General features: G+C 41.5%; 2 protein-coding genes across 3 annotated transcripts; one reads left to right on the plus strand and one right to left on the minus strand.

Moving 5' to 3' along the window:
* Positions 1-1,564: 1,564 nt before the first annotated feature.
* On the plus strand, positions 1,565-21,072 carry zgc:64106 (uncharacterized protein LOC393348 homolog). The gene is made up of 6 exons (XM_037769627.1): positions 1,565-1,845; positions 7,687-7,926; positions 9,318-9,407; positions 9,551-9,739; positions 12,583-12,692; positions 20,228-21,072. Exons 1-6 carry the CDS (start codon positions 1,689-1,691, stop codon positions 20,405-20,407), a joined length of 966 nt encoding a protein of 321 aa, XP_037625555.1. The 5' UTR covers positions 1,565-1,688; the 3' UTR covers positions 20,408-21,072.
* On the minus strand, positions 20,816-23,050 carry mlnl (motilin-like). Of its 2 annotated transcripts, none has more exons than XM_037769640.1 (5): positions 22,865-23,050; positions 22,191-22,321; positions 21,346-21,444; positions 21,130-21,235; positions 20,816-20,948 (listed from the first exon to the last, which is right to left on the minus strand). In XM_037769640.1, the coding sequence occupies exons 2-5, from the start codon at positions 22,308-22,310 to the stop codon at positions 20,941-20,943; spliced, it is 333 nt and encodes a 110-aa protein (XP_037625568.1). In that variant the 5' UTR covers positions 22,311-22,321; positions 22,865-23,050; the 3' UTR covers positions 20,816-20,940. The 2 variants fall into 2 exon arrangements, with proteins under 2 accessions (XP_037625568.1, XP_037625577.1); XM_037769649.1 differs by lacking the exon at positions 22,865-23,050 and adding an exon at positions 22,748-22,777.
* Between the last annotated feature and the right edge of the window lie 145 nt (positions 23,051-23,195).

Raw genomic sequence — 23,195 nt, forward strand, 5'->3', positions numbered from 1 at the left:
ATTAATTATGCACTGAAAAAGCAAAATATACCAACTTCCTGGCACAACAAAAGATACATTTCTTTTCCTGTTTTCCCAGCTTTTGAAAAAAAAAAAAAAAAAAAAAGGAAAATGTTTGATATTTGATATCCACTGTTGGATAATTAAAATTTCCTGCAATTGATCAATGCCCAGAAGACTGAAATGTATTGTTTTGTTAATGTTATTTTTTAATGTGCTACTAAATAAATTAAATTAAATCAATGTTTGTGGCTTATAAGGACAAATAACTATGGCATAAATCTAGATTTATTAAGATTGCATATCTATAGACCATGAAATCACCCATTTCATCAGACATGTACATACAGGCCTAATTAAAGCAGTATTAATAGATATTTTGTTGTTTTTACTGTAGAAATTATTATTGGTTGTCTGTTGTATGTATGGATGTATGGACTGGGAATGCTACAAATTAATTGCCCCCTTGGGGATAAATAAAGTTGTCTGAACTGAAATGATACAGTTATCACAACGTAAAATGCTCAATGATTTAATAAGTCATCAGATAAACCATTCAACTGAAATATGAAATGAAAGGGTAATTAATACTCATTATTTGCCTAACTTAAAATCAACACCAGTACAACTTGTTGGAGTTTGTTGCCCTCTAGTGGGTGAAAAGGTACACTGCAGTTATTTCGGAACAAGACTGGAATAAAAAGACTCAAAAGTTCGGATTAATTATGCACTGAAAAAGCAAAATATACGAACTTCCTGGCACATCAAAAAAACAATTACTCTTCCTCTTTTCCCAGCTTTTGGAGAAAAAAAGAAAAAAAAAAGGGTAAATGTTTGATGTTTGATGTTTGAATTTTGATATTGAAGGAACTGGCCTTCTACCTCCGAGAGGTCAAGGCCCAGTTACGTGCTGGTTAATCTTGTGTGACAAAGAGATTTTCCAAACAGACGGGTTAAAGCATAATAATACAATTTATTCCGAACAATCAATGTTGCATAAGTAAAATAAAAGAGTTTACAGATATCTGGATCCAACCTACGTGTCCCTGACAACATACAGTGCATGGGTCAGTTCGCGAAGTCTGAACCCCGAGCTATCCCTGATCCAGCGTTTTTATGGTTTACACAATATCAATAGTCATGAGCTTATGGCACGTGATGTTTCTGCTGCATATCTTCTTCTTTGTTTCTCCTTCTGACTCCTTTCTCTCCTTGACCTTACAAAAAAAACAGAGCATGCAGTTCCCGCGTGCCTCCCTGTCCTCGCAAACACTTCATGCACAACAAATCCAACAATCAGGTTATTGCAGGTCATTGTAAGCACTTTTGTACATAATAAATCCAACAATATCCACTGTTGGATAATTAAACATTTCCTGCAATTGATCAATGCCCAGAAGACTGAAATGATTTTTGGTGCAGCCATACAGGAAAGTTTTCAAGGATACTCGTTTCTCGTTTGCATTGTAAAGATCATTAAAACCAGATATGTTTTCTTTATGACTGGAGAGCTCTTTAGCACAGCCCCTCTGACCTATCAGCTGCTACTGATAGGCAACTGGCGACTGCTGCTGAGGATTTTAGTCACACCTACTTTAGGTAGAAGAAGCTGACTGGTTGCTGGATTCCTCTTTCATTTCTTGGTGAGGACTAGACTAGACTAGTCTAAATAAACTCCCCTCTGTGCCATGGTTTGGTTGAATATCTTGTGCCACTCAGTCTGGGCCATCTCCACGGCTCTCCTGGCTCTGGTTGTGCGGTTACAGCGCAGAGGACCCTGGGATCCACAGGCCTGCATGGTGCGGCTGAAAGGGAAGACTGCTGTAGTGACAGGAGCCAACACAGGTCGGTGCCACTCTAATATACAGGATCATGATGCATATCCTCCTGGGAACAGAGTTAAAGTGTCTTCCAATTACTTTTTTTTGTGATTTCCTTCCTATTTAGGGTTAAAAGAAAACCTTAACAATTTAGGCTTGTTAAACTTTTTTTTTTATTGTCCACTGTAGTGGACTACAGGACTATTTCAGTGTGAAAAGACTATAGCTGTAGAGTGATATTAAACCAATACATTCAAATTGATAAAAAAAAAAAACACATGCCATATCACTGGAAAGCCTAGGCTGTCCTCTTTACAACACACCAGGGGTTGATAGAGGAGGTCAAAAGAGTAAGAGGATATGCATGTAGAAAATGTCCACTACAGAGGACACATGTCAATGGGCTGGGTCTCAGGAGGATATACAGGGCTGCAAGGGGCATGCTTTTAACGATGTGAATGTGGCAAAACTAAGTGGAATAAGGATGGCTGTTTTCTATGTTATGGCATTTCCTGAAAGATCCAATCTTGTTAAAGGAAACGCCTGATCAGTTAATGAATCGACAATTATTTTTATTCCAACAGGAGCAGTAAAGAGTGCTTAGAAAAACACAACAGTATAACATGTACTCAGTGGTGGAAAGTAAGTACATTTACTCAAGTACTGTACTTATGTACAATTTTGAGGTACTTGTACTTCACTTGAGTATTTCCATGTTCTGATACTTTCTACTTCTACTCCACTACATCTCAGAGGGACTTATTGTACTTTTTACTCCACTACATTGATTTAATAACTTTAGTTACTTTACAGATTCAGATTATTAATACAAAATATAATAGATGAATAAATTATGTATTATAATAGATTAAACTACCCAGCAGTATATAAAGTCATTAAAATTAGCTCCACCTTTACCAGCTGCAACATGAAAGTGATGAACACATTAATGCATCAATAAGTAGAATTGTCAATATTTGTTTTATTGTTAGGTTTCCATTAAAGGGACACGCTTTAATGGCAACCTAACAATGTGAATGTGGCAACACTAAGTGGAATAAGGACGGCTGCTTTTGCTTGAATGTGGTGATTTGATATGGTAGCCTATATTAAAAAGCCCTTGTCGTCCTTTTCTTAAACAGAATGTGAACTTTAACTTTGTGTGTATATTTGACTCTTATTTCTTATAATGGCTCTGGGTGTTTTGGCTAAATTAATCATTGTATTCGTGAGTATATGAGCTGCTTAAGAGCAAGATATAAAGATCTGTTTGGTAAATAGACATAAAGCAGAGAGTGTGACAGAGGTGCAGGGAAAACCTGCTCTGCTGGATGAATTTCACAGGTTTATGAATTGATTTGGCAGCAAGAACTATCATCTTGGAGATATATCAAGTTTTTACTTTAGCAGTAACACAATATTAGTTCCAGTTTCTTTGCTTAATACCTCATTATTATATTATTACCTCACCATTACACACCATTGTGCCGCCTCAAATAATAAGAGATGGTCTCTCTCCCATGCACTTGTTTCACTTTCACTAAATGTGCTGTGTTATCTTTCTTTCATTATGAGTATACAGCATAGAGGTGTATATATTTTTACTAAATGCATATTGTATGTATATGGTGTTTTTACTGTAAGTTTTGTACAACTAGATTACATGGTACAAGCCTCATTGTTACTGTATTATCATTGTGAACCACTGCCCTTTTTAAGGAGTATGATTATGAGGATTTCAGGATTTCCTCTGGCTTCCCAGATGAACATTCTGATCTCTTTGAGTCCTCTATATAATATTAACTTTGGGAGGTTTTACTGGTTTCATTGTTCAGGTTTATTTATGTAGCAGCATTTCATAACAAATAATGCAAAGTGCTTCACACGGTCATTTAGAAAGCAATGGCATGCATCACAGTAAAAAAGGAAGAAGACACACAACCCCCATGTCTACATCAATGGAGATGAGGTGGAGGAAGTGAACAGTTTTAAGTTCCTGGGAATCAGCATCACAAATGACATGGTTATCAAACATCGCCATGTAGTGAAAAAATGACTGTAAAGGAAACTTAAGAAGGCAAAATCCCCCTGCCAAGTTCCTGTTAACTTTTACAGAGGAGCAATAGAAAGCATCCTGACTGGAGAAATTACAAACTGGTATGGAATTTGCACGGACCAGCATAGGAGGACTCTGCAGCGGGTGATTAAAACCAACCAGAACATCATCGGTTGGCATCATTGGTTGTCACCAAACAATATTAACAGACAATACCCGCCCCAGCAACATCCTCTTCGCCCTGCTGCTGTCTGGCAAGCAATACAGACAACCAGACTACAGAGCAGCTTCTTTTCTCAGGCTGTGAGACTCAAATCCACCTCATCTTCCACCATAAAAAAAATGGCGTTCTGTTTTTTGTCTCTTTTATAGCATAAAGGAACTACAAAAGGCATTTCATTGTGCAACCCTGTGTGATACAATGACAATAAACAAACCTTGAACCTGAGCTTCAGTATAGCTCTGCACTCTTAAAACAGAAACTAAGTAGCTTGAAAGGAAGTGTGAGTGAAATCTTGAGAGAATTGCATACTATTGTATCTGTGACCACTCACTCTCTGCTTTAGCTTTCTTCAGTTTTCAGGAGACCTGACCAAAGCAGAAGCATCAATATGTATTTACAGAAAGGACAGAGCACAACGAAATAAAATTGAATTTGATTACATACATGGTACCAAGTCACATATTGGTGCCGCCGGTCTGGAATGAAAGCTAGTCCGTGTATTTACTAGATTTATCAAACAACATTTCTCTCATGTTAAACAAGAAATTCCATTTTAAAATCCTTCCCATTTAATATGGTAAATATATCAACCAAATGATCAAGAAAATGGGCATTGTTGCCAGATTGGGCGGTTTTCTACGGCAGCGTATTACTGCCACACCAGAAAAAAAATAAATAAATCAGTATCACGTTATAACATGAAAAGTTTGTTGTTATAACAAGATGTATTTTCACATTATTATGACATACAGTCTTATCACGTTGTAATAAGAAACTTTTCTTATCATGACAAGAAACTTTTCTTGTTATAACAATATACTATTTATGTAACGGATAATGTACAGCGAGCCGGTCAATGACCTGCTCGCTGTACATTATCCAGCTTATTACACGGCTACTTACTTAAGAAATCAATAATTTGACACAAAAACGGTCCTCCAGAGTCCGACATCAGAGCTGCGCCCATAGCAACGATCTGTTATACATAGCAACGGTCTGCTATAAAGAAATAACAGACCGCAGAACGCCGTGATTGACCAATCAGAATCGAATATTCAACACAGCTGTGTAATAAATTGCTATAACGTGGTAACTTAGTATATTGTTATAACATGAAACGTTTTATGTTATAACAATAAGTTATCACAATTTAACATGAAAAGTTTCACGTTATGACAGGATAAATAGTATATTGTTATAACAAGAAAAGTATCTTGTTATAATGTGATAAGTTTGTAAGTTGTAATAACGTGAAAAACATCTTGTTATAACAAACTTTTCATGTTATAACGTGATACTGATCCGCTTTTTTTTTTCCAGTGTGGCAGCGTAGTTTTCTGCTCACTTTTTATTTAATTACAAATTTACAGTCATAATTCACTTAATGCACTTCTCAAAATAGAAGACAAGAGGACAAAGTATCACAAATAACAGATGGGAGGCTATAACAACCAACAACAGTGAGACAATCATTTCTACACAGCTCAGTTAGAACACATCATGGAAGAACTTAGTTGTTATGACCAGCAAAGCTAAACTGGACCTGCAATTATCTTTTCCAAACACTGAATTTCCTGTTCACTTTCTTATGGGCGGCCCCACTTCTTCCAATCGCCGCTCACCACCAAGCATCATATTGGAAGGCATGAGATCAGACAGCATGATGCCCGATCACTCTACAGAAGCTGTTTTTTTTTTTTTTTTTAAAGGGTCCATTCACCAAAACTACAAAACATAAAACACATTTTCCCACTTGACCTGATTTTGAGATGCACTTTTTTCATAGGGACTATGACGTGATCAGAAGTGTTACTCCGTTCCTCTGCTGCTTCAGCCTGTACCTCCCCAAATATATCCATGCAATCCTCAGTGACCTAAACCTATAGACTGAAGCTCTCTCTCTTTCAAGTTTGCCAACAAAAAATATTTTGGTCTCTTGGACCCTATAACAGTGTACACCTGACTCACATAGTAAACCTGGCTAAAGAAGGACATCATTGTGACGTCAGCTATTCCTGGTTTTAAACTGTATCTCCAAGTCAGGAATCCGACAGCTGTTAAGCATTAACAGCTGGATGTAGGTTTCTGTTTGGTTAGAAAGTTGATGGACAAGAACAACTTGGATCCTTTCTACATGTCCATCTGCACTTGTCATTACATATATATTTAATTATTCCATTCAGGACTGTCAAAGTTAACGCGATAACGCATTAATGCAAATTCATTTTAACATCACTTATTTCTTTAATGCATTAACGCAACTTGCGATTTTTAGGTTGTGGTAAGATTAACCTCTTAAAAATTGGACGGCCGCTATTGTATACGTCTTTCAAAGGTTGTAGTGGGCTCAGTTTTAAAGCTAGAGTGAAGATACTGATCATATGAAAAGAGAAAACCTAAGGAATCCATTGGTACCAACTATGTCATACTAGCTTGTTGAAAAAGAGGCTAAATAACACTCCAAACTTACACTAAATTTTGGTGAGGAAAAACTGTCATGGACATTTTCAAAGGGGTCCCTTGACCTCTGACCTCAAGATATGTGAATGAAAATGGGTTCTATTGGTACCCATGAGTCTCCCCTTTACAGACATGCCCACTTTATGATAATCACATGCAGTTTGGGGCAAGTCATAGTCAAGTCAGCACACTGACACACTGACAGCTGTTGTTGCCTGTTGGGCTTGATTTTGCCATGTTATGATTTGAGTATATCTTTCATGCTAAATGCAGTACCTGTGAGCGTTTCTGGACAATAGTTGTCATTGTTTTGTGTTTTTATTTGACTTCCAATAATAAATATGTACATACATTTGCATAAAGCAAGCATATTTGTCCACTCCCATGTTGATAAGAGTATTAAATACTTGACAAATCTCCCTTTAAGGTACATTTTGAAAAGATAAAACAAAATGTGTGATTAAATAGTTTAATGGATTGACAGCCGCAATTCCATTACATAGTTCCCAGTGTTTGAAAACAGGCTCATGTGGTCCTTAGTAAAAGTAAAGGTGGAGATTGAAGTCAACTTAAAGCTGCATTAATAGATTTTCTTTTTTAGTGCAGTTAGTGCACAGTGTGTTCATCAGAGCTTGTTTACTGAAAACAGCTGCAGCTGTAAACACAGTTGACAGGAATGGAGCAGAAAACCAGCAGAGCAACTGCAGAGTCATGTGATAATTATCTTTTGGTTTCTCACTACATGCGGTGCCTTTCATGTTAGGCGTAGCCATTTGATCCATTATCAATAGGAAAACAATGCTGCCACCCCATAAAGCACAGCAGGTATTTTATCATCTCAGCCTGACCTAACTTGAACCTACCATCGAGTTAGCATGAGATCAGCGATACCAATACAAAGCTGTCAAACAATAAAGACTAACAATCAAAGCAGTATACGATTGATCTGTTACTGCTGACAGACTCACACCCACGAGTGCACTGATTTTAACAGAATGTAATTTACTGCAGTTTAACCTCATTGCTGGAAATAGAGCCCGTAGTTTCAAAAGGTCACCCGTTGCTATCTGCCATATTTTTGTCATCAAGTATTGCAAACTAATGTTTGCCCCTTTCCAATCTGCCAGGGATCGGGAAGTTCATTGCCTTGGATTTTGCACGTCGTGGGGCCCGTGTAATCATGGCCTGTCGAAGCGAGGTCAGGGGGCAAGCAGCACTTAAAGAAATCAAGGAGAAGACAGGAAACTCTGACGTCCACCTACGTCTGGTGGACCTGTCCTCTATGGACTCTGTCAGGGAATTTGCCGAGGGGATTCTCGAAGAGGAGAAAGCTCTCCACATCCTCGTCAACAATGCTGGAGTATCAGGTGATACATGATTAAGTCTTACAGCTGCACTGGGCAGTTTTGTATTCAATGCGAGTTAACCCCAGGTACAATATAACAATGCAATACCACAATGTCCCTGAACATTTCAGCTAAATCAGTGAATGAAGTAATCCAACACAGACACAGCTCCAAAATGCCATCTAACCTGTCATTCATCATCAGAAATGAAGCCCAGCAGAAGGGTTAGTCTCTCAGACTTGACAAAGCTCCCAGCAAAGTAACAGAAGACATTTATGCAGCTGTTCAGCATGGAGGGTAGTACTTTCTCTCCATGAGCTTTATGTTGGTGGACCTTTCAATTTTGCAATATGTGTCCAGGGACTGAATAAGACAATGTCCTCATTATTGACAAAAATAACGGTGTGTGAGGTGAAGGTTAAAAGGATGGTCTAGGTGTTTTGAAGTGGGGTCGTATGAGGTACTTATCCATAGTCGGTGTATTACCTACAGTAGATGACGGTCGGCACGCCCCCAGTTTGGAGAAGCAGACAGGAGTTACAGCACGGAAGCAAAGCAATAGTCTGGTGTGAACGTATTTTAGCCACCTAAAAGAAAAGCCCACCTAAAAAAATCAATATCAGTTTAAGTGTATGCTATACTTAGATTATTTTCACCGATTTACCTTGCCGTCAGACAGCTATACAGTCTATGTGTCCGACGGGGAACTGAAGCCGTTATCTATGCTCGCGTCAAAGCAACCAGACTCCATTGAAAAAAAACAGTAATTTTAGATTCCGACTAGTTAGTTTGTGTTATTGTGTGATGTTGGTTAGTTCGGATCCACCATAATTGTCATGTTATCAGATTGTATAATAGCACAAACAAACTGATCGAGGCAGCGGAAGACCAGCAAACCCCGTGTTCTGCGAGGTAAAATCGCAGGTTATTTCAATGGAGTCTGGTGGCTTTGGTGAGAGCATAGATGGATACAACAGCTTCAGTTCCCCGTCGGAAAGGACTGTCTGACGGCAAGGTAAATTAGTGGAAATATTCTATATGTAGTGTACACTTAAACCGATATTGATTTTTTTTTGGTGAGCCTTTCTTTTAAGTGGCTAAAATGAAAAATTTGCTGCCTGCCCCGTCCACAGCAGGACATCGCTTTGTGTCCGTGCGTTAACTCCTGTCTGCTTCTGCAAACCGAAGGCATGCCGACAGTCATCTACTGTAGGTAATACACCGACTATAGATAAGTACCTCATACAACCCCACTTCAAAACACCCAAACTACCCCTTTCAGATACAGGTTAGTTGTAAAGTACTCCTAAGTATAGAAGTTTAAATGGATTTGTTTTGTGCATATTTTGTTTTATATCTAGACTAATTAGTAAAATTCAGTTGTACTTTTTTTCTTTCAATTCTACCATCAGGTGCGCCCAAGCAGATAACCAAAGATGGGTTTGATTTTTCTTTTGCCACCAACCATCTGGGACCATTTCTCCTCACCAGCCTGCTGCTGGGTAAGACTCTGCAGTCTCTCTTTAATACAGCAGGAAATGAAATGAAGATTATCTGTCATCATCATGGCATACTTAACATTTTTTCTTTTGTTTTCTCTCTCTTTCCTCTCCTCACTCTGCGTGTCTCCGATTCTCCACTCCAGACCTGATTAAGCGTTCAGCTCCGGCGCGGATTGTCAACCTGTCCTCAGTCAACCATAAGAAGGGTAAAGTGGACTTCGCTCATTTTCATGGCGAGAACCTCATTTATAACTTTGATAACGTCTACAACCACACAAAGCTGCACAACGTCATCTGTACCACTGAGCTGGCACGCAGGCTGGAAGGCACAGGTAAGCTAAAATTATCCATTATCATCCAATGGACTATCATCCATTAGTATAGCGATTGCATGGTCTTTCCTGTTGAATAAGTACTGCAGAAAGTCAAGTCAATATAGCCAGTCCGATTGTCAGTTTCCAGCCCTACCACAACTTAAAACCCATATTAAATAAAACAAACAGCCCAAATCAATAAAAAAGCCCTGACAGAAAGCTGTGTAAAACCATCAAATGCGCAATAGAAAAAAAACATCAAACATATAAAGCTTCTTATCTACATTAAATAACCGCAGATCAAATGTTAGATAACTTGGCTATCACAACCCATAAAGAGTGAGTTAGGACAGTCCAAAGACATGCAGGTTAGGTTAATTGTTGACTTCAAATTGCCCGTACTGTAGGTGTGAGTATGAGCATCTGCCGACCTGCCCATGGTTTACCCTACCTCTGCCCAATGTCAGCTGGGATCGGCTCTAGCCCCCCCCGCGACCCTGAGTAGGATAAGCAGTTACAGATAATGAATGGAAATATTGTTATTTTACAGTATACGTTTTTCACAATATTTTCAAAACCCCCGCCAAATGTTAAGACAATGGAGTAGAAGCGCTGCTGGGTCTTCGTGGTAATCCCAATTATCAACAATTATTGCCAAGTAAAATAAAAGCATTTTAAATTTTGTTCAAACACTACAGTGTGCCTTGGATTATTTTTGAGGGAGACTTGTATTTTGTACTCTTTTGAGACCATATTCCACTCATGCAAGATTGAACCCCGCCAAATGTTGAAAAGCAGCCCAAATTTCATCTACCAGCCCAATGCTATTTTTCCCACCGAACTTAATCAAAAGTAACCCAATTGGGTAGAAACCAGTCCAATCTGGCAACACTGGCCCTGTATTTTGAGAGGGAGAGTCCTGATTGGAGTATTAAGTTTAGAGCGATCAAACAGGTAGGAAGGGTCGTATCCATTCACAATTTTTTAAGTCATCAAGAAGTCTTATCTGACAACAAAACGTTTACCTAATCTGTAATGTAATGCATTCATACACCTTAGCTTTTACCCCAGAATTTAAACCATATATACACATGAAGTTGATTATCACTTGCATAACCAGTTAGTATCTGTAGATTTTCATTTAGACTACCCAACCCAAGCAAAGTGAAAACTAGTTGAGAGTCCAAAGGCTGTATTTTCCCCCGCTCCCATCTGCATGAAAAATTCACCAGAACAGATGAAGTAGAAACACAATGTTTCAGTTTCTCCACACCCTTGGCCTTGGCGTCTCCACACATCTACAATCTATGTTTAAAGCAAGTGTTGCAGAACAAAATCATTACAAAAGAATGTAACAAAGTTTTCAAGGATAACATGTCACCCTAACGCAAAAAAAACACCAAAAGCTTACTTTTTTTCTATTTTTTTTAAGTCTGTCAAGAGTCTTCATGGGATCCCATCCCAACCAGTAGGTCAACTCAATGAAGCAGAGATGCTTCGTCAACCATTCTTGGGTGTTGTAAAGTTTTGAGGTGGTGGACTCTTACAACCAGGGGCGAGCATGGTGCAAAGTGAGCATCAACAGACCAGTCAGGATTTTTCCAGAGCTCAGGTTTTTACTTGTGGCTATAAACAAAAATCATAAAACTCTCACCACTGGTTTATAGGCAGATGGACAACAAAATTGAGCACCATGCTGCTTTCCCCACCTGGCATATATACCTGTGGTTCATACCAACAATGAAGAGCACATACCCACTCCCAAAATCAGTGTAACTTAATGCACAATATAACCTTAATATTTACATAATACAACATACAAATGAATATTACATAATACAGATTAAATAACGTGCATGATAAATGGAAGAAATATCAAATGAAAGCCAACTTAACAAACAAACCCATCAACCCCACTCCCCTCTTTCTTCCCTGGCATTTGGTTCAGCCAAACAAGCTAAGTGAAATCAGCTGTGGAGACCTGTGGCTGAAGAGAGTTCCCCAAAATAAAAGCACAACATAAAAACCTGCACTTCCTGTATAGTCAGTTTTCTTGAACTTAAGACAGTTAATTGGCATGTGTGTGTCTTTTTACATCTTAGTGTCGGGGGAGTGTTTGCAGCTCCCTCACTGGTGTGGTTTTTGCCTCTTATAGGACCGCCATGCCCTTTAAAAGATTCTGGGTGAGGAGGCCTGTTGCAGGGTCCACAACATTTCTGCTGTGGTTCACTGATAAATGAAATGTTTTACTGATTGTTTGTTGAATATTTGTGAGTACAATGTTCGACATTTGTATGTTTGAAGTGCCCTCTCGGGTGCCATTCCAGTGGAAAAAAACGTAAAGTGCACTCTTGAGTGCCCTTCCAGTGGAGAAAACATGATGCACTGCCCTTTAGGGTGGCCTTAAAATTAAGAAAACAAGACGCCGCCACTGCCAGTCAGGTTGATTTAAACGGACATTTTAAAATGATTTGCTACCAGCAATATAGATCAGTAGATGAGACATCCTGGGTCCTCTTTTGAGAAAAGACAACCTGTAAACAAAAAGAAGAAATTCCCCTTTTATATTTTCTGCTATACTAAACACTGTCTTGTTTTATGATCTACTCGCCAGAACAAGTTTGTTTATGCATCTTTGTTCTCGCCAGCTCCACTCTTAATCAAACACATACAGCTGTGATCTGATCAAACCTCAGACTGTATGTACATTTTTCAAAGAAATGAAATGAGAAATAGTATTTTTTTCTGTCTTTTAAACTTAAAGTCTCCATAAAGGATGCTGACGGAGGCACACAAACATTCTGGCTTTTAGCGAAGCAGCTGATTTTTTTGTGTCTGTCTATGTGTTTATGTGTATGTAGGTGTCACCGCAAACTCTGTCCACCCTGGGATTGTCTTGACAGGAGCGGTGAAACACTATTCGTTCATGATCCGCTGTATTTTCAACCTCATTGGATTCTTCTTTTTCAAGGTGAGTAGCCTACATTGATGCATTTTATTGCGGAGTCACTGTCCAGATCAGATAATCTCTCCACTGTCTTGCAACTGTTCAGGTTGGATGTGATTGTTGTTCAGGAATGTCCTCCTGTTATATAAATGCACTCTCAACCAGTTTGCAGCGAGTGAAAGACTGGTTTGCAGAATCATTATTGTGAATTTTTGTGAAGTCACCCGTCACACTGATAGTCTGCCTGCTGAGCTCGCTCAGTGAGACGGGTACCAGGTTCAGGTATGTCTGCTATTCCCTCAACTGGGGAGAATTACTCCATGACAAACAGAGCAATTTAGTATTAAATAAATACACTTCATTAAAGGCATGTGGCCCTGTTGAGAGAGTTGACGGTTGAGAATTGAAAAGGAATATATCATTAGGCACGAACCTTGATTACAAGTCAGGATACTTGGTTACCATGGCGCCATAGAGACAGGGCGACATGCCAGGAGCTCCGTACATGTTAAGGTTATTTTAGTGTTTTTTTTAAAGATTAATTTTTATTATTAGGCCAGTTTTATGTTATTTTGTTAAGTTTTGCTAGTTTTATGTCTCGTGATAGTTTCAGGCTCTATAGTATCAGTTAAGTAAAGCAACTTCAAAGAATGGACGACGGCGACAATAACAACAACAATAACAAAGCCCCCAGGATCAGTTACAACAGAGAGACTCTTCTGAACATCAGAGAGAGGAGCATTCACCACAGCCGGGACCTCCTCACTCCGGATCTAACTCTCTTTCCTGAACTGAGGAGGACAGACAGGCGAGCCGGGGTCCGACCGAAGTCCGGGTCCCAACAGAGAAGGAGAGGCCGGCGAGCCGGGGTCCTGGTTCGACTGAGACGGCGCGCTCATCGCCCCCCACTCCCCACTATGTTACTGGCAAATGTGCAGTCGCTCGACAACAAACTGTGCGAGCTGCGGGCGCGGATATGTTTCCAGCCGGACATCAGGAACTGTAACGTTATCTGCCTCACGGAGACCTGGCTATCAGCTGAGGTACCGGACCACGCCATCGAGCCCCCGGGTTTCACCATCCATCGGGCGGACAGAGACCAGGAGCTCTCCGGGAAAACAAGGGGCGGAGGGGTATGTCTGATGGTTAACCGGACTTGGTGTGTCCAACAGAACATCAGGACCATGTCATACTAGCTTGTCGGGAAGGAGGTTAAATGATGCTCTCAAACTTTTGGCGAAGAAAAACTGTCATAGCCATTTTCAAAAAGGTCCCTTGACCTCTGACCTCAAGGTATATGAATGAAAATTAGTTCTATGGGTACCCACGAGTCTCCCCTTTACAGACATGCCCACTTTATGATAATCACATGCAGTTTTGAGGCAGGTCATAGTCAAGTCAGCACACTGACACACTGACAGCTGTTGTTGCCTGTTGGGCTGCAGTTTGCCATGTTATGATTTGCATAAAGCAGCATATTTGCCCACTTCCATGTTGATAGAGTATTAAATACTTGAGGAATCTCCCTTTAAGGTGCATTTTGAACAGATAAAAAAGTGTGATTAATTGGCGATGAATCGCGATTAAATATTTGAATCGATTGACAGCCCGAGTTCTTACCGGTGCTTTTCCTTTACTATGACAAGTCAAAATGTGTGCTGTTGTAGCTGAGTCAATATGTTTGTAAAGAAGATTTGATATCCTTTCATGTATTATCTACCTCAGTTTATGTTGCTTGAATATCTGTGCCTTGGTTTATATCATTACCTATCTTTTTGCTAAGTCCCGCCTACAGCGCATTTCTATTGGCTGAGAAGCCTGTCAATCAATCCTCCGTAGCAGAGGTAAATCGTCTCCTTTTTCTGTTGCTCCAGAGAGTTGCGTGTCAAGTGAGCTGTTACAGTAGTTGAGCTACGTAATTAGTACGGCACAGTTTGGACATTTTGGACAGTGAGAGCCTGTGTGCGTCCATTGAGAAAACCACACACACACACCAAAAGGACACTATACTTCCTGTCTGAAGTATATATGTGCACAGTGCGTGAAGTTTATAATAAAGTCCACTGAAGACAAATCCATCTCCAGAGCATTTTTACTGATGTCCCACGGTGATTACCCTATCCTCCTAGCAAAGTAATATTCAAGAGCAGATCGCCTTGTCCGATTTAACATATGGTCCTTCGAGCCGGATAGTGGTGGTTTCCGTGGAATAAAGATGTCTTCACAACGGTACATAGATGTGCGGCCCAAGCATCAGGTACGTCCTCCAGCCTACCTGGATGATTATGATGTCACCCTCCATGGTCTGAGGCAACCGCCGCCACCTAACTTAAGTCGCACTGTGCACCATCAAGCAGTAGAACAGCCACTACTCACCAGAGAGGGTTACGCCGAGATGACGCCCCTCACTCATTGGCAGAGGTACAGCCCATGGAGCACCGCGACGGATGAGCCGAGTAACCAGTATGCTCGCGGTGCCGAAGCTACTCCGAGTCCTGCATGGATGAGCACCACTGAGGATGCCTATGGCATGCCAATGTCGTTCCACCATCCAGCTACAGCTGCTTCACCTGAAGTGCTAAGAGCTATTAGGCAGCTTCAAGAAGAAAATCAACGTTTGCAGATAACCATGCTGGACATGAAACGTCAAATAAAAGCTAGCCCTCCTCTACCTTCTCCACACCCTCCTCAGCCGGTTCCGCCACCACGGGTCTGGTCCCTCTCACAACCTGAGCAGCCACCTCAGCCAAACAGTCTGCTTGTGCCAGCAGTCAATACTGGCCATGCCCTTCGACCTCCAAACAGAGATGATGAGGAGTATTGGCCACTACCACCGCCACCAGTCGTGGATGAGGATCAATTATCAACCCAACCACCACCGATGGACCTGGTGAGTGACCTAACAGCCCGTATTCGCAGACTAGGAGAGAAGCCGCTCCCAAGCCCTGACTACTGGGACTCAGACAGTGGTTCTCAAGCATCAGACGAGCCAAGGAGGAACAGAGAGGAACAGGATTACGCACAACACTCCAACCGACCTGGCCGCCGGGAGTGCTCATCACCAAAGCAGACCACCACTCAGTCTCGCCACTCCCCCTCACCCCCTCGGCAGGAGAGGACCTACCGAGGACCGAAACCCTCTATACCAAAGTTCACCAAGGAGGATCCAAGGGAGTTTGCAAGACCCAAGATCAGTCTGGAGAACATTCTACCTGAAGACGCAACAGAGAGATTTAAATATCAGGTGCTCCTAGACCATTTGAAGTTTGAAGAGGCCCTGTTAATAGCAAAAAGATAGGTAATGATATAAACCAAGGCATAGATATTCAAGCAACATAAACTGAGGTAGATAATACATGAAAGGATATTAAATCTTCTTTACAGCCGCCCCCAAATATGGCGGCCCATATTTGCAATCAAGGAGAAGATTCACTTAGTCAATGTCATCGTCTGGAATGCAAGGGAGCTTGATAAGGCGTGCGACCGGCCTCATATACGTCTTGCCGTTAATCTTGACCTCAGCTGCACGTACTCGTCCATCTGCTCCTGGGAGGACCTTGCTCACGTCGTCCGACTGGCCAAGACGCCCTCGGCAGTTGTGGGTCAACGACCATGACCACTGTGTCTGACTGGAGGTTCTCTGAGTCGTTCCACCACTTGGAGCGGGTCTGTAATGTAGGCAAGTAATGCCTCACAAAGTGTCTCCAGAACTGGTCAGCCAGGACTTGGCAGTGTCTCCATCTACGGCGACTTAGAAGTTCCGACTCCTGGTAGACGGCTTGGGGCATTGCCGGGTCGAGCCGCCCCATGAGGAGCAAGTTTGGTGTGATGGGTTCTGGGTCTGCCACATCTGTAGATACATACCCCAACGGTTTTGAGTTTAGGACTCCTTCCACTTCAATGAGGACAGTGTTAAGCACTTCCTCGGTGACAATCTGTGCCTTCACAGTGGCATTTAGGGCGGTCTTGATGGATCTTATCTCCCGTTCCCAAGTCCCCCCGAAATGAGGGGCACTTGGCGGGTTGAATGCGAACCTGATTTGACTTTTCGCCAGCTGTGCTTGAAGGTCAGGGTGCAGAGCTCTGAACGCCTCTTGTAGTTCTCGATCTCCGCCTTTAAAATTTGTCCCCTGGTCGGACAGAAGCTCTGCAGGCTTTCCTCTCCGTGCGATAAATCTCCGCAGTGCCATAAGAAAGGAATCAGAATCGAGGCTGGGCAGGAGTTCTATGTGGACTGCTCTAGTCGTCATGCACTTAAACAGGACTCCCCACCGTTTCTCATTCCGTCTGCCCACTTTAACTTGGAGAGGACCAAAGCAGTCCACTCCAGTGGAGGTGAATGCTGGCTGGTAGAGACGCAGACGGGATTTGGGCAAGTCAGACATTTTTGGAATGGAAGGTTTGGCCCTCCATCTCTGGCAATCTACACAGGTACGCTGCTGTCTTTTGACAGCCTCTCGCCCTCGAAGAATCCAGTATCTACGCCGAATCTCGGCAAACAGTCGTTCTGATCCGGGATGTCGTAAGTCATGGTCAGTGTCCTGAATGATCAATTTTGTCGCTGGGTGAGCTGGGTCCAAGACAATAGGGTGAAGAGTGTCAGGCTCTAAGTGATGACTACGCCGTAGTCTTCCACCCACCCGGATGAGCTTTGTGCTTTCATCGTACTCTGGAGCCAGAGTGAGCAGGCGACTTGTGGATGATACCGGTTTTCTTGCTACTAATTGTTTGAGCTCTTCGGGGAAATATTGTTCTTGAGCTTTCCTCAAGATTTCCCTCTCTGCCTCTATGTGAGCGTCTGCCGAAGGGTTACCTTGCAGACCAGCCGCCCCGTGACGAGACAGTGCCAAGTCCTGGCTGACCAGTTCTGGAGACACTTTGTGAGGCATTACTTGCCTACATTACAGACCCGCTCCAAGTGGTGGAACGACTCAGAGAACCTCCAGTCAGACACAGTGGTCATGGTCGTTGACCCACAACTGCCGAGGGCGTCTTGGCCAGTCGGACGAGTGAGCAAGGTCCTCCCAGGAGCAGATGGACGAGTACGTGCAGCTGAGGTCAAGATTAACGGCAAGACGTATATGAGGCCGGTCGCACGCCTTATCAAGCTCCCTTGCATTCCAGACGATGACATTGACTAAGTGAATCTTCTCCTTGATTGCAAATATGGGCCGCCATATTTGGGGGCGGCTGTAAAGAAGATTTAATATCCTTTCATGTATTATCTACCTCAGTTTATGTTGCTTGAATATCTGTGCCTTGGTTTATATCATTACCTATCTTTTTGCTAAGTCCCGCCTACAGCGCATTTCTATTGGCTGAGAAGCCTGTCAATCAATCCTCCGTAGCAGAGGTAAATCGTCTCCTTTTTCTGTTGCTCCAGAGAGTTGCGTGTCAAGTGAGCTGTTACAGTAGTTGAGCTACGTAATTAGTACGGCACAGTTTGGACATTTTGGACAGTGAGAGCCTGTGTGCGTCCATTGAGAAAACCACACACACACACCAAAAGGACACTATACTTCCTGTCTGAAGTATATATGTGCACAGTGCGTGAAGTTTATAATAAAGTCCACTGAAGACAAATCCATCTCCAGAGCATTTTTACTGATGTCCCACGGTGATTACCCTATCCTCCCAGCAAAGTAATATTCAAGAGCAGATCGCCTTGTCCGATTTAACAATGTTGGTTATGTTATTTTTATTATTTTCATTTTGTTTAGTGAACATTCTCAAAACCGGCAAAGCATGGACAGCTTGTGCACTGGTAAGATGTGTTGTGAGGCTCGTCCTCCTCTGGTTAAGCTTGTGTATTCTGGCTTAAACTGCTGCAGGGGACTGAGAAAGAGCCTGCCACTGAGTGTGTGTGTTGACTGTGCCCTGTGCTGCTCCTTATAGGTGCGTTATGATGTTTAATTGTTGTTTGTATATTTTTCCTGTATAGTTAGGATGGACTGCATTAGTTGAGTAGATTAATATGAAGATAAGTTCATTATTTACAGTGCACTTTTATTTTATTTTACGAAGGAATGTTTCTATTTACATGTAAACTGGAGGGTTAGAAACCTGTTAGAAGTATTACATTTCCAATCTACGAGCAACCATTCTACAGCTGCTACACTGTTAAAAAGGCTTGTTGTCTGTGGTAAAGATCTGATCTTTCAATGATTAGCTTTGACAGTCAGAAACTTGTGTTCTTTCTCAATGTGCAAGCCAGATGACAATCGTTAGAAACCCCAGGAAAACAAGATTAGGTATTTCCACATGCGTCACAGACCATTAATGGTGGAAATATGCTACTCAATATAGAACTTTGTAAAAGCAATCATTGTTCTGAGGAATCCTTTGTTCTTCAAAACAGACTTTGTCCAAGACTTCCAGTTAACCAAATGCAGAAGTCAGTCCTTTGTTACTTCCACCCACACTGTCCAATACAGCATGTATGCAGATTACAATGATAAAGATGCACCTTGTTATTGTGGTGGATGTAAATAAATGAAAGAGTCAGTATTTTAAACACAAAGTCAGATTCATGACAACTTATTTTGTTAGTTTTAGACATTCATTCCATCAGTTATACTGATATTGTATTCACCAAAGTCATTGCTGAGATCTGGGAACACGGCAACATCACTACAGAGTCGGACGGGGAAAGAAACTCACTGAGCGCTGCAACCTGAGATCATAGAGGTTTAAGTGAGTGGACAGTTTAGCCATAGGCTATTTAGCTAACCAATTTTATTCGGAGGGCATCCAAACTGGTGTTAATAATCCATAATCTAATTACACATGAACGCTGTGTGCACACTGCGGTAAGCACAGTAGGTAAAAGTTGAACTAACGTTGGCTAACGAGGTTTGGTTGAAATGTGTCCAATTGAAAAACTGATAAGCAGTGTATGCTCAGCAGACCCGTCACATTGTGTTTTTGTGTATGTTTATACAAATTACTCTGGAATTCATTCTGTGTCACATGTAACCATGGCTACACACATACACACAGCTTTCACATCTGGGATCTATCACCAGTTTTTGTGTCTTTTCTTGCACAGATTTCAAACTCTTGCACTTATCCTCCTGATGTTCATCTGTGATGTGTAGCTGTAGGGGCAAACTATGTTTAAAGAGGACCTATTATGCTAATTTTCAGGTGCATATTGTATTTTGGTTTTCTACTCGAACATGCTCAAAGCGCTTTACTTTTCTCATACCGGCTGTGCTGCAGCACCTCTTTTCACCCTGTCTTGTCTGAAATGCTCCCCCCAGGGGAAAGCCCAATCAGCTCTAATTGGTCAGCTGGCCCACTGTTGTGATTGGTCAACCGAACCAAGTCGAGTAACTCCCTTTGGCGTGGACTTTGGGCTTTTGCAAACTTTTCTGACCTTTAACATGCACCAAAAATCTATAAAACACACTAAAGGAAAAGGGAAAAAAGGCATAAAAGCATAATAGCTCCTCTTTAACATCAGGGCAGGGATTACACTAACTTCCCGGTTGCATATTTGTCATTTTTGTTGACTGCACTCTAATATTTCTTCTTCACCGTTCTTGTCTTCCTCTCAGTCTCCAGAGGAGGGTGCCGTGAGCCCAACCTACTGTGCCGTTGCAGAGGAAATGGAGGGGATAACTGGGAAGTATTGTGACAGCGACTGCAGGCTGGTTCTCCCTGCCCCTTTAGCTCGAGACGCTGCCCTCGCAGTCAAGGACTTTGAGATCTGCGAGAGGCTGACGTCGAAGCTCTGAAACAACTATCAGGCAAACGGAGGCTTGATAACAGAAAAGGGGTCAAATTCCACCCTCGTATTACTGCACTTCTCGAATGAACAATTCAGACATAATGTGTCTTTAAAAACATCAGGTGGAGTTTCTGAATAGATTTTTATAAGTAATTTGAAGGGAAATTAACTGTTTTTAAGAGTAATAAAATAGTTGTAAAATATAGTTTGTCACTTGCATAAGTGTGAATAACACTGCTTAATCACTTACTTTTCGTATCAAGAATTCTGTGAAATTGTTGAATATGTCAAGAAAAGTCACAAGACTTTCATTCAGGTATGTGAATGATTGAAATGAAAGAGCTTCCTGAGACATGCTGACACCGTGTGGCCAACTCTCGTTGACATGCTTCCTCAGAAATGACAACAAAAGAGGTTCCATTAAGTGACACAATCATTTCCCTTTATTGACTGATTCATTAAAACACAATAAAACATTTGAGCATTCAGTGCTTTTTGAAGAATTTGTACAGCGTTCCTCCCCCGGTGTCTTCGGCCTCGCTATTTGGCTGCAGAGACGGAGATAGCGGGAGAACAGTGTGATCACAAAAGAGGGTTTTAATCACAGCAATATCACTTGTTAAGTGTGTGTCTGCTAATCATCTTTGGATAATAGAAGAAGATACAATGTCATGTTGTGTGTGTGTTTTTTAAAACAAATATGTCAGACTACATCTCAAACACTTGTACCTTGCTGATGATCCTCCACTATTTCATGGATGATATCTTCGAGCAGCGGAGCCACGTGGTCTAACTGTTGAGGTGAGAGACGGACAGCGATCTCCACTGTTTTATCCTGGTGCACAAACGAAAGAGGTGTTAATAACTTGTACTCAATTGACACAATTCTTTGGTGAAAACAGCAACGGTATTGGGGGTGAAGGTGGTGTGTGTGTGCGTGCTCACAGGATTTCCAACATGTTCCACCTGAGGAAGTTGGACTGTAACCTCTTCAAACTGACCGTCCTCCGATCGGGGCTCCATGTCCTTTCTACCTTCTCTCTCCTGCAGCAAACAATAAATGAAAACATACTGTAATACAAAATGGACTTCAGTCATTCTTTCATTGCATACAAGTACAAAGAGCCACAATACCTGTCTTATCAGTAACTCATTTGTTTCCTAAGCCACAGACAGTTTATCAGCTTCTTAATATACTGATTCGACACTGCGAGCAAACTCCACTTGACCTTTTTTTTGTAACTTTATCATTCAAACTAAAACAGCAAACTGAAAAACTCATGAGAATTGTGAGTCTGGATTTGTCATTTCATCTTTCCTGGTGGATAAAATGGACAAAATACTACTGTAATTTAAAAAAAATTAATCAATATTGATGTGTTTTTTGCTACTAGGGCTGCAACTAACAATTATTATTTCTATTATTTATGAATCTGCAAGTTATTCTCTCAATTAATTGATTATTGTTTAGTTATAAAATGTCAAAAAATGCAGAAAAATGGCTATTAAAATTGTCCAACACTCAAAACCCAAAGATGTTCAATTTACTTTAACAAAATACAAAGAAAAGAAGCAAAACCTCATAACCTATTCATATCTAAAAACTCTATATTATGTAATATCATGTTACATAATCAAAATGACGCTCATCCAGAGAAACCACAGGACAATATAATGTAAGACAAAGCTCTAATGGGAGTCCAATGTTCGTATGATTGCACTGAAAAGACATTAGACGTCACTATAAAACGTCTGCTCGCTGTCCAATCATCCAACTTTGAGCTCCCTACCTTCATCAGCATCATCTCCTTTGGACTGAAGAAGGTGATGTGTCCGTCCGTCCTCTCGGCCAGCAGCGCCAACAGGCACGCCAGCACCAAGCAACCAGCCACTGCTCCGCGCATGCTCATTCTGCTTCGTCCTGGACAATGCACACACACACACGCACATATACACATACTGTACATAGGCATACATGCAGTAACAGCATAGGTTTGTGTACAGTACAGTCAGTGTTTCCTCACCCAATAGGGGTGAGTGGCACTGAGGTCAGGCCACTTACAGAAATTAGGGAAGGCTTTTTAAAGCAGTGGGAAAGAGAGGAAAATAGTTCAACATACAGTATTTGACATGAGGTGCCGTGTGTGTGTGTGTGTGTGTGTGTGTAGAGACAGTAAGTGAGTTTAGAGTAAGAAGGACACAGGGGATCCCATGTCATTATGCAAGGGAGACGTTGACAAATAGATAGTAGATAGGGAGAGAGGGAGGAGGAGGAGGGAGAAGCTTGGAAGTAACAAACAACAAACTGCTAAGAGATAAGAGGCCGGAGTGGACCAGCCATACTTACAACAGCAAGACAGCTCTGTGAACAAATGTGGGAGAATGAAGACAGGAAAGAGTAGCAGAGAGCGTGGGGGGATATCCCCAAGAGACAGAGAAGCAGAAGAAGCCATATGTTACTCACTTGCTGTGTCAGCTTTGGTCAGTTGTTTAAGGAAGTGTGCTTTAAGATGAGGAGAGCTCCACCGGTCTGAACAGCAGCTTGTCCCAGTCAGCCTTTATATCGAGCCCTCTCCTGGTCCCTAAGCTTTTTACTGTCCTCCCTCACATCCGCTCCTCAAGGCTCCTTCAAGCACTCTCGCCCATGCTCCTGGAAACACACATATTACTCAGGAATCTGGCTGTTTTTTTCCTTTTATTAGGGCAGTACACTCAACATGCTTTGTAGGTTCTTTGACAAGATTGACAAAATGACACTTTGATGAGCACGAACAAGTTCTCAGATTTATACACAA

The sequence above is a fragment of the Sebastes umbrosus genome, chromosome 1, assembly GCF_015220745.1.
Source record: "Sebastes umbrosus isolate fSebUmb1 chromosome 1, fSebUmb1.pri, whole genome shotgun sequence".
Lineage (NCBI taxonomy): Eukaryota > Metazoa > Chordata > Actinopteri > Perciformes > Sebastidae > Sebastes > Sebastes umbrosus.

Bases quoted from the DNA above. Each gene is read 5' to 3' on its own strand.
- zgc:64106 (XM_037769627.1), top strand. From the start codon at position 1,689: ATGGTTTGGTTGAATATCTTGTGCCACTCAGTCTGGGCCATCTCCACG. The intron at 1,846-7,686 runs GTCGGTGCCACT...CCAATCTGCCAG, and splicing joins AGTGACAGGAGCCAACACAG to GGATCGGGAAGTTCATTGCC. The intron at 7,927-9,317 runs GTGATACATGAT...TTCTACCATCAG, and splicing joins CAACAATGCTGGAGTATCAG to GTGCGCCCAAGCAGATAACC.
- mlnl (XM_037769640.1), bottom strand. From the start codon at position 22,310: ATGAGCATGCGCGGAGCAGTGGCTGGTTGCTTGGTGCTGGCGTGCCTG. The intron at 21,445-22,190 runs GTAGGGAGCTCA...TGTTTGCTGCAG, and splicing joins AGGAGATGATGCTGATGAAG to GAGAGAGAAGGTAGAAAGGA. The intron at 21,236-21,345 runs GTGAGCACGCAC...TTTGTGCACCAG, and splicing joins TGGAACATGTTGGAAATCCT to GATAAAACAGTGGAGATCGC.